Below are 15,240 nucleotides of genomic sequence, written 5' to 3'. Positions count from 1 at the left end.
GTTTAAAATTAATATGACCTAACCTTTGAAGTGTTTTCCACCAATATTATGGACCGAAAAATTGACATAAGAACCAAAATATTACATCACATGATCATAATAATTAGCATAATATCACCTTTTTAAACATTCAGATAATTCTGTATGACAAATCTACATAAACAGTATATGTATGTTTTTCATTCGTTTTATTAAAGAAAAAAAAAAAGAAAAAAGGGGACGAAAAAGACATCATTCCCATACGAACTGACACTTAGCTGCAGCAAAACAGCGTTAAAAGGCCTCTCGAACGCAATTAACAATATCAAAACCATGCAGAAGTAACCACTTACAAATAGGCTAATTTCTAAAGGATGGTCCTGGCCCTGGCTCTGCACTCGGACTTGGACTAGGACTAGGACTAGGACTAGAATTCAGCTTAAAGCCAGGTCCTTTTCCAGGAGATAGAGAACTCCTCTCCCTTCTCAGTTCATTGATCCGTGGACTGTACAGTTTCTGTGATGATATCTGTGGGCTGTACGTAGGTTTGATGCCCTCTACTGTATTTGGGGATGAGCTCGTCATTTTCGAACTCTGTGTACGCCGAATCTCACCACGGCTTCTCGTGATCATCTCGTCGAGTATTTCACCGTCGTCAATGTTGGAAGTTCTTCCCATTCGATCCTGAAAAGTACCAAACAACAAAAATGTGGAATGGAGTAGCTTTAACACCATGATTATGTGCACCTATGTTCAAATTTTGCATTGTTATTCAGACTCAAAGAGGAATGTGTAACGCCCCAAGCCTACCGCTAGCAGATATTGTCTTCTTTGGGCTTTCCCTTGAGATTTTTAAAACGCGTTCTTCTAGGGAGAGGTTTCCTCACCCTTATAAAGGGTGTTTCCTTCTCCTCCCCAACTGTTGTGGGATCTTACATGAACTAAAACAATTAACAGGTTTAACTAAAACGAACAGAGAGTTCTGATAGCTTACTTCGAAGGATGGATTAAACGCGATTGCAGGGGCTTCCTCGTATTCAGCAGCATCCAAGTCCTGAAGATGAGCACCTTTGAAGAACCTGGGGAGCAAATACTGGCGCACAGGGACAAGCAGCATGATCAGCAGCGGAAAAAGAACACCAGCAATTGGTATCCATGTTAAACCAAAACACATCAGCAGATACACTGTCTGAAACAGGGTGAAAGTAGCAATTGTTTTGAAGGGGACAGTTTCTAGAAAGGTCGCATGATATTCCTCCAACACCCTGAAAGTCAAATGAATCACTAGTCAATCTTCAGTCAACTGTCGTATGCAAAAGTCAACGTCCCATTTGAAAATATGAACGTCAACTAACTTGTATCTACGATTCGGAGCAGTGAAAAGCAGTAAAATCCTTTCCCAGAATTGATTTCCGGGCAAGCTCTCGATTGCCATGAAAGCGAAGTAGCCCCAAAGAACCGAAGTCGGGATCTTCTTCAAAAGAGGCATGGCAGCAACACAACCACCAACCATTACTGCCTGAAGCAAATTGCTGAGACGTTGTTCTTTAACTTCTACAGGAAGAAGATCGTCGACATCTTTGTCCACATCGAAAACAGTTTCATCCACAGGTGCATCAATGTATCCAGTTCTTGAAGCTAGTTGGATGGTGGAATCTTTCAACTCCTTCAGCCCCTACTTGAAGATAGAACATGTGAGATTAAGTGTAAATCAAAATGAGAATAACGCAAAGTTCATTCCAAATGGTCACCATTACCACAGCTGGTGGATTTTGATAAATTAAAGGAGTCTGCATCTCATTATATGCCTCTTGCATGTTCTGGTAGAACTGACTCAAGTTCGAATTTTTACGGAAACTTTGTCGCGCTGCTGCTACCAGCTTGCTCCGCAAAAGCTATTTATAAAGAGATAAAACATAACCACTTTGTTTAAATTTCACGTTAGAAGGAAGTTTACATTGAGGATTATTGAAAGAAGTAGTCCCACAATGGATAATTAAGAGGAAGATCATGGGTATATAAGTAAGGAACACTATCTCCATTGGTACGAGGCCTTTCGGAGAAACAAAAGCAAACCCACGAGAGCTTATACTCAAAGTGGACAATATCATACTATTGTGGAGAGTTGTCATTTCTAACATGGTATCAGAGTCATGCCCATCCTAAAATGTCGAACCAAGATGTTGTGAGCCTCGAAGGTGTAGTCAAAAGTGACTCAAGTGTCGAACAAAGGGTGTATTTTGTTCGAGGGCTCTAGAGAAAGGAGTCGAGCCTCGATTAAAGGGAGGCAATTTGAGGGCTCCATAGGAGGCTCTATGTTGTACTTTGTTCAAGGGGAGAACTGTTAAGGATTATTGAAAGGAGTAGTCCCACCTTGACTAATTAAGAGGAAGATCATGGGTTTATAAGTAAGGAACACTATCTCCATTGGTACGAGGCCTTTTGGAGAAACAAAAGCAAACCCACAAGAGTTCATCCTCAAAGTGGACAATATCATACTATTATAGAGAGCCGTGATTTCTAACAAGACACAAGGACAAGAAGACGCAGACGCAGTCAAAAATATTTGAGAAGGAAGATGATTGCCAAACATAATCTAACCCTCCATGAGCCTAGAAAATGGTTGAAGCCAAGATCTCGGCGATAAAAGCGATGGATTATGCATACATACATTCGGAAAGAGAGGTTCATTACGACTACTGGATGTAACGTGCTTTCGAGATTCAAATCAGAGAAAAATGTATATATGCATATAAAATCAGATAAACTAAGAACTGATTGAAGTTATTACCTGATGTTTAAGGGTAGCTAAGCTTTTAGTGTGCATAGGAGACTGAGGAATTACACCATTAGAAGGTGGTATGCCTATAAGTCCACAGAGGATAACCTGAGAAGAGAAACAGTTTCTATTGACATGAAAAACCCTTTTCAAAGCAAATTCAACTGGGTCACCCCTTCATGGAGCTACTAAATTTGCAGTAAAAGAAGAGGAAATGTTATATTTCCATGAGATAGCTTACAAGGAAGCCTAGGAGAAGAAGATCATAATGATATGAAGCTGGTTTTTTCAAATTAAACTCTTTCTGTTGGGCAAGTTGAGATGCAACACTGTGATCAAAGTAGTAAAGAACTGCTATCATGGTTGCTGGTATGAATGCTCCAACTATATACAATGGAGGCACTCTCAACATTTCCTGCACATGGGAGATAGGGAAGTGTATGGATTTGCTATCAAACTAATAGAAATTTGGATATCAGCAACATATGACAAACCTTTATGACTGTCCAGTTTGAGTAGGCTCCCTGAGACCATGGATTGGGACTGAAAAGCCTTCTTGGGATCCCATGTGGGACGTTATTGACTGGAATGTAAGATAACGCTGTCCATACGAGCACCATAAGTGGAACTCCGTAATCGGCGATAAAGCCTCGTAAACAACCTATATTTTAGATCGTATTTCAGAAGAAAAATGGCAGGAACAGACCAGAATCATTACAGGAACACAACATATTGTCCAAAACTACGCTTGAAATTGTATCTATATGGATGTCGTACCAGTCCCATAGCGCCATGATCTAGCCTTGCGGCTTTTAAGGGCGGTTAGTAGAAGCCCGAACGATAGCACTAATGCAAACATTCCATTGCCAAAGAGCCAGGGAGGTTGGAGTGCCACACGATTCGGATTTTCCCTTTGGGGTATGCTGAATTCCTCCACAACACCCTATACAAGACTCGAGATTACAGTTATGAGATGAAATTTGTAACTTCGTCAAGAAGCTGGAATTGTTTATCTAATTCTTATAGTTAGTCATGAGACCAAGACTCAAGATTACAACTCACACGTATCGCCTGCTGCATAAAGAGCATAGCAATTAGCAGACCGAACAATTCTCCAGCAAGACGTGTGAACCTATTGATCAAGGAGCATGCACCCAACACAGCAAGCAAGAAAAGCAAAATGGCTGTCCACACACATACCCTATAATATACAGAGAAGAACAACACAAAATTAACTATTTGTTGCACTAGCATGAATCCCTTGTATTGTTATTTATTCATTTGGTGTAGATAACTTAAACAGATACCATCCTGTCCAGGCTAAGAATAGTTCCTGCCCCAGTTCCTTTCGGTCCTTTGCAAAGTCAAACATGAACGTATACATCAAAACAGTTGGTTCAGCAACGCCAAGGATGAGCAGAGGCTGTCCCCCGAACACGGAGTGGATAATGCCACAAAGTGCTGTTGATGCTAGAGTTTGTACCGCAGTTAGAGTCCCATCTATGGCATGAATGAAAGAGAGAATTATATCTGAGCAGACTAGACAAGTTTATAAAGAACAAAAGGCATATCAGCAACCAAAGAAGTAGGCATACATGTATTCCTTTCTAGCTGCTCCCCGAACGATATAACCGGAATTGCTGAAGCGAAGAATATGTACGTCGTTGGGGCCAAGATCCTAACAAAAACAGACCCTACACATAAGTATACAGTTCTAACTAGGTGAGGCAATAAAAACAGAAGCTTATATAGCGATCGCCTTTCGTCATAAGGAAGTAAACCTGATACCGGTGCGAAACCCGCCAGTCCAATCCTGTCTATAGCACAGAAGTCTTCCTCTTATATCATTCTTAATCCCACGAAATGGAAAAAATGTTTCTTCCATGTTAAGTTCGTAAACAAGAAGGTTTTTGAACGGATTTTTTTTGCCCCTTTTCGTTCGAAATATCAAGAGTATGAAAGTGGAAGTAACATTGAAGAGACAAACCAAAGTGGTAACATGTAAGCTAAACCATAATCAAGTTAAGAGGAGTCGAGAGGCCAACATGATGTTTAAAACTTCATAACTAATAATTCGAGACGTCGTGTGAACGGAGAAACAAACAACTCTAGATTCTCATTGATATTGAACAAGAGATGGGAAAACTGAATGTAATACATATAGTTATGCTTCAGTAAAGCTATGAAGTTGAATGAACTTAACAGAACTTTACATCTTTAAGAGTGTTCGTAAAGAATGGTGGGAAGATCAATGCTAGCAACAAATGAACAAATGAACAAATGAATTAATTAGGAGTAAGGCTAATAGCTCTGGACTCCATATCAAACACAAGAACAAGGGTGGAATTCTTCATTGTAACTAAAGCAATCTGGGCTAACGAGCTTTCATTGTTTCAGATTTAAAATCCTGACAACGCTATTACTAATCAGCTAAGTATCAGTCAACTAGTTCCACCCAAAAGAGTGAGCTAAGTGACTAAGAACACTGGATCTTGGTAATGTGGGAGGGATTTACATTCTAAAGATGCCTAAGCTCGGTATAAATCCAGAAGAACACTAGCTGCTTTGAAAGCAAGACTTCAAAAATTAACGAAAACCCATATTCCCAAACTGCATTTTGAACGTGTTAGAACAGGTGAAAGCAAATGGGCATTGAGAAAACAGTCCCACCGACCAAGAACAGCAAGATTAGCGAGAACCCATTATTGAAAACATAAACACACAGCTTCAGAACAGAAAATCCAAGGAAATGAACATTAACCTAACAGAGAAAGATTAACACAAGAAGGGTTAATCCCCAGATTACATTATTCAGAGAAGAAAAAGAGGCACAAGGCGTGAAAAAGGCAGAGAAGAGAGAAAAGTAATGAAAATGGTTCACAGTTACATGAGAAAAGTGATGAAAATAGGAAGGGGAAATGGATTGAGAAGCAGAAAGAAGAAGGATCAAAGGAAGTATGAGAGAAATGTGGAAGGAAATTGGGCAATGCGGAATTGGGGAATGATATCTTTTCGTGTGAAGAAGGTTAGTGTGCGGTGACAGCCAAAGCACATAAATAACTCTCCCCTGCTCACTGATGACTGATGACACACACGCACATCTCTCTCTCCTTCCCTCTCTCTCTCTCTCTCTAGAATTAAAATCCAAATTTGACTCACAATTTATATAATTCTCTTAATTAAGATCTTAATCCCCTTTTAATCTTTGTTAATTCCAATTTATGATTCATGTCGTCCTTCTTTGTTTGAACATGGCATGCTTGCGCACTTGTAAAAGAACCTCCTTTTTCCTTATCAAACTACAATTTAAAACGATTAAATATATATTGAACATAATTCAATTATCAAAATATTAACTCGTTTTTAAAGTTGAAATTCAAATTAGCATATAAAAAACTAGTATAAAAATTAAATCTTTCCTAAAAGATGATAATGTGTGTTAAACAAACACAATTCTCCACAATAGTATGATATTATCCACTTTGAACATAAGTGCTAACTTTGTGCTTTAAACTTCCCCAAAAGGCCTCATATTAATGAAGAGAGTATTCCTTGATTATAAACTCATTATCATTCTCTAAATTAGCCGATGTGGGACACTTTTCTTTTCATCCTCTCTATATATATATATATATTAAATGATTAAAAAGAAAGAAAAAAAAAAGGTATGAACGTGAAAGAAAAAAAAAAGTTTAGGTAGTGAAAGAGAAATTTATAACTAAAGTGAAATAATATTAACAATAATATTTATTATTTAAAAATAAAAATAAAAATAATAATTATTATTATCATACACACAGAAAGAGCCATTCAACGGAAAGCTTAGTTGTTGGAAAGTAGGATTGGAAAAAAGCTACTGAAAACCATAAAAGCCCCATTTTTTTTGTTAAATTAAATTCAATTAAATAATAACTGATTAAATTATACTAATAATAATAATAATTTAAAATTGAATGTGGATAAACATTATTTGTGAAATAATTTTTAGTTTAGGTTAATTATTATAGAAGGATTAGGAAGGAAATAGTTTTATTTATGTTATTTTCTCAATTGATGACGTATGTTATTACCATTATATTATTCTGCCCATTCATTACAAACCCACGTAACTACAAGGTTATTTTATTTTATTTTATTTTATTTTATTTTATTTAACTTTAATTGTGGAGATAAGGTTTCGATTTGATTGGACAGACCTAATAATCATTATTTTGGAGACTTATGTTATAAAACATCGTATTAAGTTATTAAATACAATTATAATGTGAATTCATAAAAATCAAGCTTATAAAAAAAATTATATATTTTATGTAAATGCATAAATATTAATAATTTAATTATAAACTTTAAATAAAATTAAATGGAGAGTAAAAATTGTAATAATTATTTAAGTGAGGTTGAAATTAAAATATAATCTAAAACTAAATAAATATTAATAAATTTGAAGGCTCTTGACTATTACGACTAAAAAATAAAAATGTAGTTCAAAAGTTTTAAAAAATATTAAAGTGAGATTTAAAGTAAGCCAACGATCACAAAAAGAAGAAATTAATTTTTTTTAAAAGAAATACAAAAATAATAAAACTTTATAATACCATACCTAATTTTGTGGGTGGAAAACCCTTTTGCCTTTTCATCCATGAGGGCTAATCCTCCCTTCGAGCCCGCCATTTGCCCTTTATTATTATTTTTTTTCTTTTTGCACTTATCTGACCCTTCATTTTATGCTTTAAAACTCCTCTTTTTAGGTTAAAATAATTTTTTTTATCACACCTTGGTTAGAGAGGAGAACAAAACATCATTTATAAGAGTATGGATTTTAAAGCCTTGAGGGGAAGCCCAGGTGGATCTAGGTTGAGACGTGTGCCAGTAAGAACGCTGAGCCTCGAAGGGAGTGGATTTGGTGGCGGTCCCACATCGATTAGAGGAAGGAAAGAGTGTCAACAAAGACGTTGGGCCCTGAATGAGGGTGGATTGTGACATCCCATGTTGGTTGAGGAGGAGAAAATATATACGGTACAAAACTCGACCCCACTAAAGAAATTATAATTGAATTACGGTTGATGTTAAGTTGATTTTTTATTATATATTTTAATAATAATATAGAAAATTCAACAAATAAATAAATAAATAAATAAATAAATAAATTATTGTAGGGTTAAATTACAATTTCTGTCCCATTATTCTTGAAAAAATAAAAATAAAAATAAAAATAAAAATCCCGTTTTGCTAATATTACTATTATTGTATAAATTGCAAAGTGGAAGGACTCCACCTAATCTCTTCAAATTACAATAATGTTCCTATATTTGGGGTAAACACTCCATTTGCTTATATATTAAAGAGGGTAAAATTGGAATGATAAAAAAAAAAAAATGGAATTTTGATTTTTTTTTTCTGAAAAAATTCATAACCTAATTTTCAAGCATGTACATTTTTTATTCACCTATTGCCGACATGATCACAACAATAACAACCCTAATTAGGAGCCTAATCTAATATTGATTAATTATTATCAAATCTCTTTAATTAATACACTAACCTAATCTTATTACAATATATATTTTTTAATAAGATGTGAAATATATTTTAAATGAAGAAAAATAAAGTTTTTTTTTTTTTTTTTTCATAGTGGAGCACATAAAGTGTGATTGACTTAATTGGATAAGAAGATATAAAGGGTATATATGAGAATCTATTTATTAATTATTATTATTATTTTCGCTGGCTGCATATTTTTGTATATTAATTATTGTAAGTAACCAAAGTCAAATTTGTACCTAATGAGAAGATAATACATTATTATTTTTTCAAGTATAAAGTAAACGTAATATATATATTCTTTGATTTATTTTCGACATTTTTAATAAATAATTGTCACACTAATTTACATTATTGTATTGATTGCTAATAATTGTTTCTTATACTTGTCATCTTACTTCAACTTGAAATATATAATAAATAAATTTATTTTATAATAAAATAATCTCTCAATTACGAGATTTTTTTTTTTCGATTCTCCACGTTTAAATTTTAAAAAATATTATCATTTTCTCACGATCACTCCTATCACCCCTTTTCAACCACTAATAGCAGATATTGTCCACTTTGACTCATCAGTCTCATGATTTTAAAACACGTTTTACAAAGTTACGCAACGGAATCAGTACTCATCTATCTTTGGGCTTTCCTTTCGGACTTCTCTCATGGCTTTTGTCAGTTCATGTATATACTCTTCATTTACTCACTCGGGTATCGCGATTTTCATATAATTTCTAAATTTTTAATTTTTATTTTCCTAATATTAGGCCTTGCAAATAAAGAAAACAAGAGGGGGCAACAAGCAATGGACAAAAGGTACCTCTTTAATTATACCCTAAGTATGGAGAGGAAAGAGGACATAGGGAAGATGGAGAATATTGTTAAAATAGAGATAATGACGCAAAGTTTAGGTCAATGGTTAGGTTTACATGCATGGAACCCATTTGCAAAAAAACCCCTAATTTTTAAAATAATTTAGATTCTTTTTGATGGTCAACTTACGTGTATACGATAACATCGAGTTATGGACGGTCGGTGTGAGATCACAAACTTAATGTAATTTTCAAACGAGAGCGACTATAGTTTTGGTCAATAAGAATTATTTTTAAATGCTAAAAAAAGTAAACTTTTTAATTTTTTTTTTTTAATTTGATTTTTTTTCTGGAAAAGTAACATATTAATTACTATACTATTGTCAAATTTACGTGCATCGATTACGTGAATATTTGAAACGAAAGAAAATTTGAGTAAATAATAGCCAATAATTCATTGGTACAAAAGTTGAGACAACCGTATTATTTCATTTTAATGGAATTTTAATTTTATTGCCATATATTGATGCAATGCCAAAAGCAAAAGCCTAAACGAGTGTTTCGATGCGAAGGCCAATGATGTGTGATGTGATTTATGTTCATCTTGGCCTTTTGTGTTCATTGATTTGCAAGTCACGTTTTGTTTGAACTCGTTCTTAATTTACGGTGTAAATTAACTTTTTAAAGAAAGAAGAAGAAGAAAAAAATCAACTACCAGTATCCACGTATATCCCAATTATATAAATATGTATAAAAGATCACGTAATTAGGTCAATACCGATAATCGAAAAAAACGATTAAGATTACTGAACTACTCGGAGAAGTTCAAGAATTAGCAATATTGACTTTGAGATATAATTTTTCTGTGACCTTCTTAGCTACTCAAAACGTCAATCTGGTTGCAAGAACAGAAGCATGCTATACTGTAGTTACTGACGGTATCAAGCCACTTTATGACATCATTAATTAATATCGACATTGATTTTATTTATTTGAAATCATTACTGACCAACTTACTTTTTGACCCGAAAAATTGTGATAGAAAAATAGAAGTCCAAAATACATCCAAAAACTTTAGAATGGAAAACATTTTGACGGATGACCTGTCCTCCTTTAGTTGATTCCATCCCGACAATCAATTTGATTCTCAACAAATTATTTATTTGTTTTTAGTTTATTCCATTTTAAAAGTAAGAACGTCTAGAAAAGCTCGAATTCTCGATATAATTTTCACATCAATTGGTCTTTATCAATTAAATCGTCGAAACTAGTCTTATTCGAACACGAACACGAACACGAAGAAAGAAATGGGTAGTGGATGTTAGGGGATATGGTCTTTAATAATGCATAAAGGTGAAGGGTGCTATCAAATCAATGAGGAGAAAAGAGGAGTCTTCCAAGCTTGAGCTAATGATTTTTCTTTGCTTTTCATTTACAAGGGAGCTTTAATTTGTTAAAGATGTATGGTCTTCCATTCACAAATGCTATTACATTGCCATTATTGTGTAGTGCCCCCAACTCATCCAATGACAAAGATTGATTGTAATTTGGCGACCCTTTCATTTTCAATGTCATTGCCGAGCATTGTCGTGTCGTGGAGCTAGGTAGTATCTTTTTTTCTTGATAACAGTTTGCAAAACGAGAGAAAGAATATGTGAGATCCCACGTCAGTTGAAGAAGTGAATGAAACATTTCTTAAGGGTGTGAGAATCTCTCCCTAGTGAACACGTTTTAAAATTATGAGGCTGACGGCGATACGTAATGGGTCAAAACGTACAATAAAAACACGCTAAGACACTCTCGTACTTCAAACTCTTGCCCCACTTCTCATGATGAAAAAATGAGTCTTTTTTTTTTTTTTTCTTTAATAAATAGAAGAATTTAACTTTATTTTCAATAGACAATGATTTTATGAGCTTGGTCTTTTACCCAATCATGCACAATTTGTGGGACCCTGCCACTCATATCTTTCCATTTTGTTTTGCATGAAAAAAAGAAAATTGCATTGAAGTCCTCAATTTTAAGCTATTTGCATAAATACCCTTGCATAAATTTTATTCTCCAAATGTCCCAACAACGATACAAGCGTTATTGTGTACATTATGAATACCAACAAATAAGGGGTAAAAGTGAAACATAATTTTGCATTAGGGTTAAATATGAAATATTTTAGGGTTTTATGTTTTTGATTGGATAAGTGGTTAATTGAACTCGGCCCATTAAGGCCCATATGTAAAAGATTTCATAGTTAGGCCCACTTAATTAAGCCCAAGATATTTTAACCTCCATCACGTGAGAAAAGATTCGAAGATATCGCGAAAGGAGGATGAAATTCCAATTCATCTCGACCGTCCACGTGTTTAAGGGATAACAGATCACCGCCATTATCGGAAGAGGGTATATAAAGCCAAATTTCTGATTGTTCTATGTAATCGCTGCAGATAAGAAAAAGCAATAAAGAATCAGACTACGGAACTCCAGGGGAGAACGAAAGCGGTGAATATGTTGAGGTTCGGTTCGAAGAGGCTTCTAGGGATGGCGTCGGGGAATATGGCGGCACCGGCGGTTCAAGTCGTACCGCGTTTCTATCATGAGAGGGTTATTGATCACTACAACAACCCTCGAAATGTTGGATCGTTTGATAAGAACGATCCGACGGTCGGCACTGGCCTCGTCGGTGCGCCTGCCTGTGGCGATGTTATGAAGCTTCAGATCAAGGTTGATGAGAAGACTGGTAAGGTTGTTGATGCTTGCTTCAAGACGTTCGGCTGCGGTTCTGCGATTGCTTCCTCGTCGTTGGGTTCGTTTTCTTCTTTTTATCCTTGATTTTTGTTCCTGGGAGATGTTGAGCGCAATTCTGATATTTTAATCCTTCGAGAACGCGTCATTTTTTTTTGTTTGTCCAGGATTTTGTGTTAATGTATTTCTTGAGTTTTTTGAATCGTCGTTGTTATGCTGGATTTGTTTTATTTTCTCTTTAGGTATTTGTGATATTTTATCGCTGTACTATTCTCAAGGATAAAGGGGCTGGCTTTTAAACGTCGTACCTTTCTTTTATATCGTTGTTGCGGACTTGATATGTGGGCTTCAATTGGAACCGTTGGGATAAATTGCTTACAGTTACCATGCGTTATTCCATTCGAGTTTCACGATTTAGAAATCTTATTAGTGACCGGCTTGAGAATCTGTGTAGCCTGGTTTTTGTATAAATGGGTGCTGAGTTTCTTTGAATGGGACAAAAATACTATTGAAGTTTTCATGAGAAACGTCACCATATGGATTCCCGTTGTTTGTCAATCTCCATGGCCTTTGGAAATCCTGTCATGATCATCTAATTTGGAAATCCTGTCAATCTTCATGGCCTTGTTCTCCCAAGGCCGGTGGGAGTGCCACTCTCTCTTTCTTTACTGTTCGGAATATGCAAAATTAAAATCTTGGTCTCTTTGTGAGCCTTCACTTGGAGTAAATAAGGTTTTGATTATTTATTTATTTATTTATTATTATTATTATTTTATTACATATGTGATAGAGTGGTTTATCTCTCTCTGCATTCTGCTTGTGTATTTGTTCTTTACAAGTTTTAAGTGCTTTTATGGAGTTCAGTAAATTGTATCTACGTCCTCCTAAATGAGTTTTGAGGTGTTAGGCCCTTTTCTTTTTGAATTGGAGGTGAATCGTGAATCTTTTGTCCTGATTAGGTCATATGTGTAGATAAACCTTCATTGATATGTGGATTTTGAACTTTCAGCTACAGAAATGGTGAAAGGGAGGCAAATGGAAGAAGCCTTAACCATTAAAAATTCGTAAGTTAACATTCATTTTGAACCTTTTCATCTCATTCTTGTTCAACACGTTTTCCATACATTATTCATTTGATTTGGGTTATTTGCGAACGTCCACTACTCACCATCTTAAAATTTGATGTCTATCTACAGCTTACGCCATCTAAATTTGAATTTTTGTTTCTATTGATTGAACAACTATCATGTAACAACTCTAGTTTTCTTGTGCACTGAATGACGTGTATTTCAGTTGGCATTTAGCTTTGGTGAAGGATCCCATATATTCTTACTTGCATGTTAAAGCAGGCAGTCATGTCATAAGTTAGCAGGTTTAGGATCACGAACTAGAACAAGCTTGCAGTTTAAATGCCCTGAAGACCCTTTGAAAAAGTTGTTAATGATGAAAAAATAATCGTATCAACTTGGTTTTCCTCCCTCTCATTCTTTCAGTGCACAATTCTCCTCTTGGATATTCTTGAATTTTGAGTATCCAATTCGATGATTGCATTATTGCTAACAAGCCCTTTTGGCTTTGAGGTTTTAACTTGTGAAATAACGTGGGTGTATACCAATTCTGCAGGGAAATCGCAAAGCATCTCTCCCTACCGCCTGTTAAGTTGCACTGCAGCATGCTTGCTGAAGATGCTATCAAGGCTGCTGTTAAAGATTATGAAGCGAAGCGTGCTAAATTGGTGGATGGGGCTGACTCTCCTCCAGTGGAAAAAGCTTCAAATGCTTAGCTATCTAATGATTGTAAATGATGTAAAAACTGTTATAGTCAAAATCTCCTGTCCAAGGTGCGAGTTCTCTTTCCAGTTTTTTATATAGGATGTCAATCATAATTATCACCATATTTTACTTTAAGTTGTGTTTCACCGATTTCCCCTTTCTGGGTGAAGTGGGTGAAAGTGTTGGACAGTTGGATTCTTGGTTCTTCAATCCCACGTTTGAAAGTCCAATGATGTTGCCGTGCCTATTTCACTGATTGTATGTACATTAACAGCTTACTGATTTAGATTGCTGTTTTCATTTCTATCTTTATAAAGCCGACTTTGGTATATGTTATATAAAACCCTGTAAGTAATGTTTTGTTAATTAGATTTATAGTCTGTTTGGGATGATTTTTCAACTTTTTTTTGTAGGTTCTTTTTTTATGCTCGCAGCAAGGCATTTGAAATAGGAAATAGGTGTTGACTGTTCTGTTTTTATTAACAATTATGTTCTACATTGTGTATCTTTGTGTGCGAGTGTAGCCATATAAACATGTTGGATGTTACAGTGCTTGGAGGGACTGATTATGATCATTATGATCATATGGCTGATTGGCTATTAGTTTTTGAAGCCTGGTTCGCTAACAGAGCTTCTAATGTATGATCATCACTGACATTCCGTACTTTTTGAAAATGGATTTATAATATAGTTAGGGGCAGGCAGGGCATTCTGTCTCTTACAATTGTTTCGAAGTTATGCTTCTGATCTCGGTAGCAAAGCAGCTTTACCGACAAGTTAAACGAGGATGCAAATTATATAGCAGAGGTTGGGGAGTTATTGGTGAAACGTTTGGAGGTTCTCTATGCGTGGCAGCTCCCTGCCATCGAACAACAAGTTTTGCCTCTTCGTCTTGAAAGTACGTATATTATGTCAGTGCGAGACTTTTAGAACTTTGTACCTTTCTTGGTTTGGATAGAATAGAATAGAACGCCTAATGAGCATTTTGGCGAACAACTTTGTGTTCATCAAACAAACATTCGATGCAGAGGCCTTGGGGGGTAATCGAACTTGACTTCAGAAGTTGGTGTGATGAGTCGGCGTAAGATGTTCTAGCATTTCCTCTCCTTTACTCCAAGGGAATCTGTCCATCAATACCATACGGAGCTCATTGGAGAACACAGTACAATACTAACAGTCAAAAAAACGAGGGTCGCGCTCCTAACTTAAACAACGCTCCTAACTTAAACAACTGAGCGTGGTAGTCCACGTATAGATCTAAGGCAGGTCAGCTCCAAGTTGTCTGCCGCAGCTAAAGATGCTGATTTGGTAATATGTTCTTCCAACTTCAAAACTTCTATCAAATAATCTATACAAAACTAATTTGTTCGGTTTATTGCAGCTTACCATGATGAACAATCAAATGATCAAAGGAAACATATACGACTGTGCCTGCAGATTCGATCCATCATAACTAAAGTTGGAACCATGTCCATGACAAATCACTTCACTCCATATAACAAGAACTTATGAATAATTGTTGATAATAAATTATGATATTTTCATTAAAATTGATGTCTCAACATCAACTGCCATGAATAAACAATGCCCTCTTAATTCTCTTTCCTTTTTTTCCCCT

General features: G+C 35.4%; 2 protein-coding genes across 2 annotated transcripts; one reads left to right on the top strand and one right to left on the bottom strand.

Annotated features, from left to right (window-relative positions):
* Positions 1-103: 103 nt before the first annotated feature.
* Positions 104-5,842, bottom strand: LOC111782808 (boron transporter 1). The gene is made up of 12 exons (XM_023663609.2): positions 4,540-5,842; positions 4,354-4,436; positions 4,066-4,258; positions 3,821-3,959; positions 3,536-3,701; positions 3,253-3,419; positions 3,000-3,173; positions 2,771-2,866; positions 1,737-1,874; positions 1,335-1,654; positions 974-1,244; positions 104-663 (listed from the first exon to the last, which is right to left on the bottom strand). The coding sequence occupies exons 1-12, from the start codon at positions 4,641-4,643 to the stop codon at positions 340-342; spliced, it is 2,175 nt and encodes a 724-aa protein (XP_023519377.1). The 5' UTR covers positions 4,644-5,842; the 3' UTR covers positions 104-339.
* Positions 5,843-11,529: 5,687 nt separating this feature from the next.
* On the top strand, positions 11,530-13,953 carry LOC147786361 (iron-sulfur cluster assembly protein 1-like). The gene is made up of 3 exons (XM_087120577.1): positions 11,530-11,911; positions 12,860-12,914; positions 13,474-13,953. The coding sequence occupies exons 1-3, from the start codon at positions 11,614-11,616 to the stop codon at positions 13,631-13,633; spliced, it is 513 nt and encodes a 170-aa protein (XP_086976703.1). The 5' UTR covers positions 11,530-11,613; the 3' UTR covers positions 13,634-13,953.
* Positions 13,954-15,240: the final 1,287 nt, after the last annotated feature.

The sequence above is a fragment of the Cucurbita pepo genome, chromosome 20 (genome assembly GCF_057944985.1).
Source record: "Cucurbita pepo subsp. pepo isolate OVF chromosome 20, ASM5794498v1, whole genome shotgun sequence".
NCBI classification, from domain to species: domain Eukaryota; kingdom Viridiplantae; phylum Streptophyta; class Magnoliopsida; order Cucurbitales; family Cucurbitaceae; genus Cucurbita; species Cucurbita pepo.
This window is presented reverse-complemented; position numbering and strand designations above follow the sequence as displayed.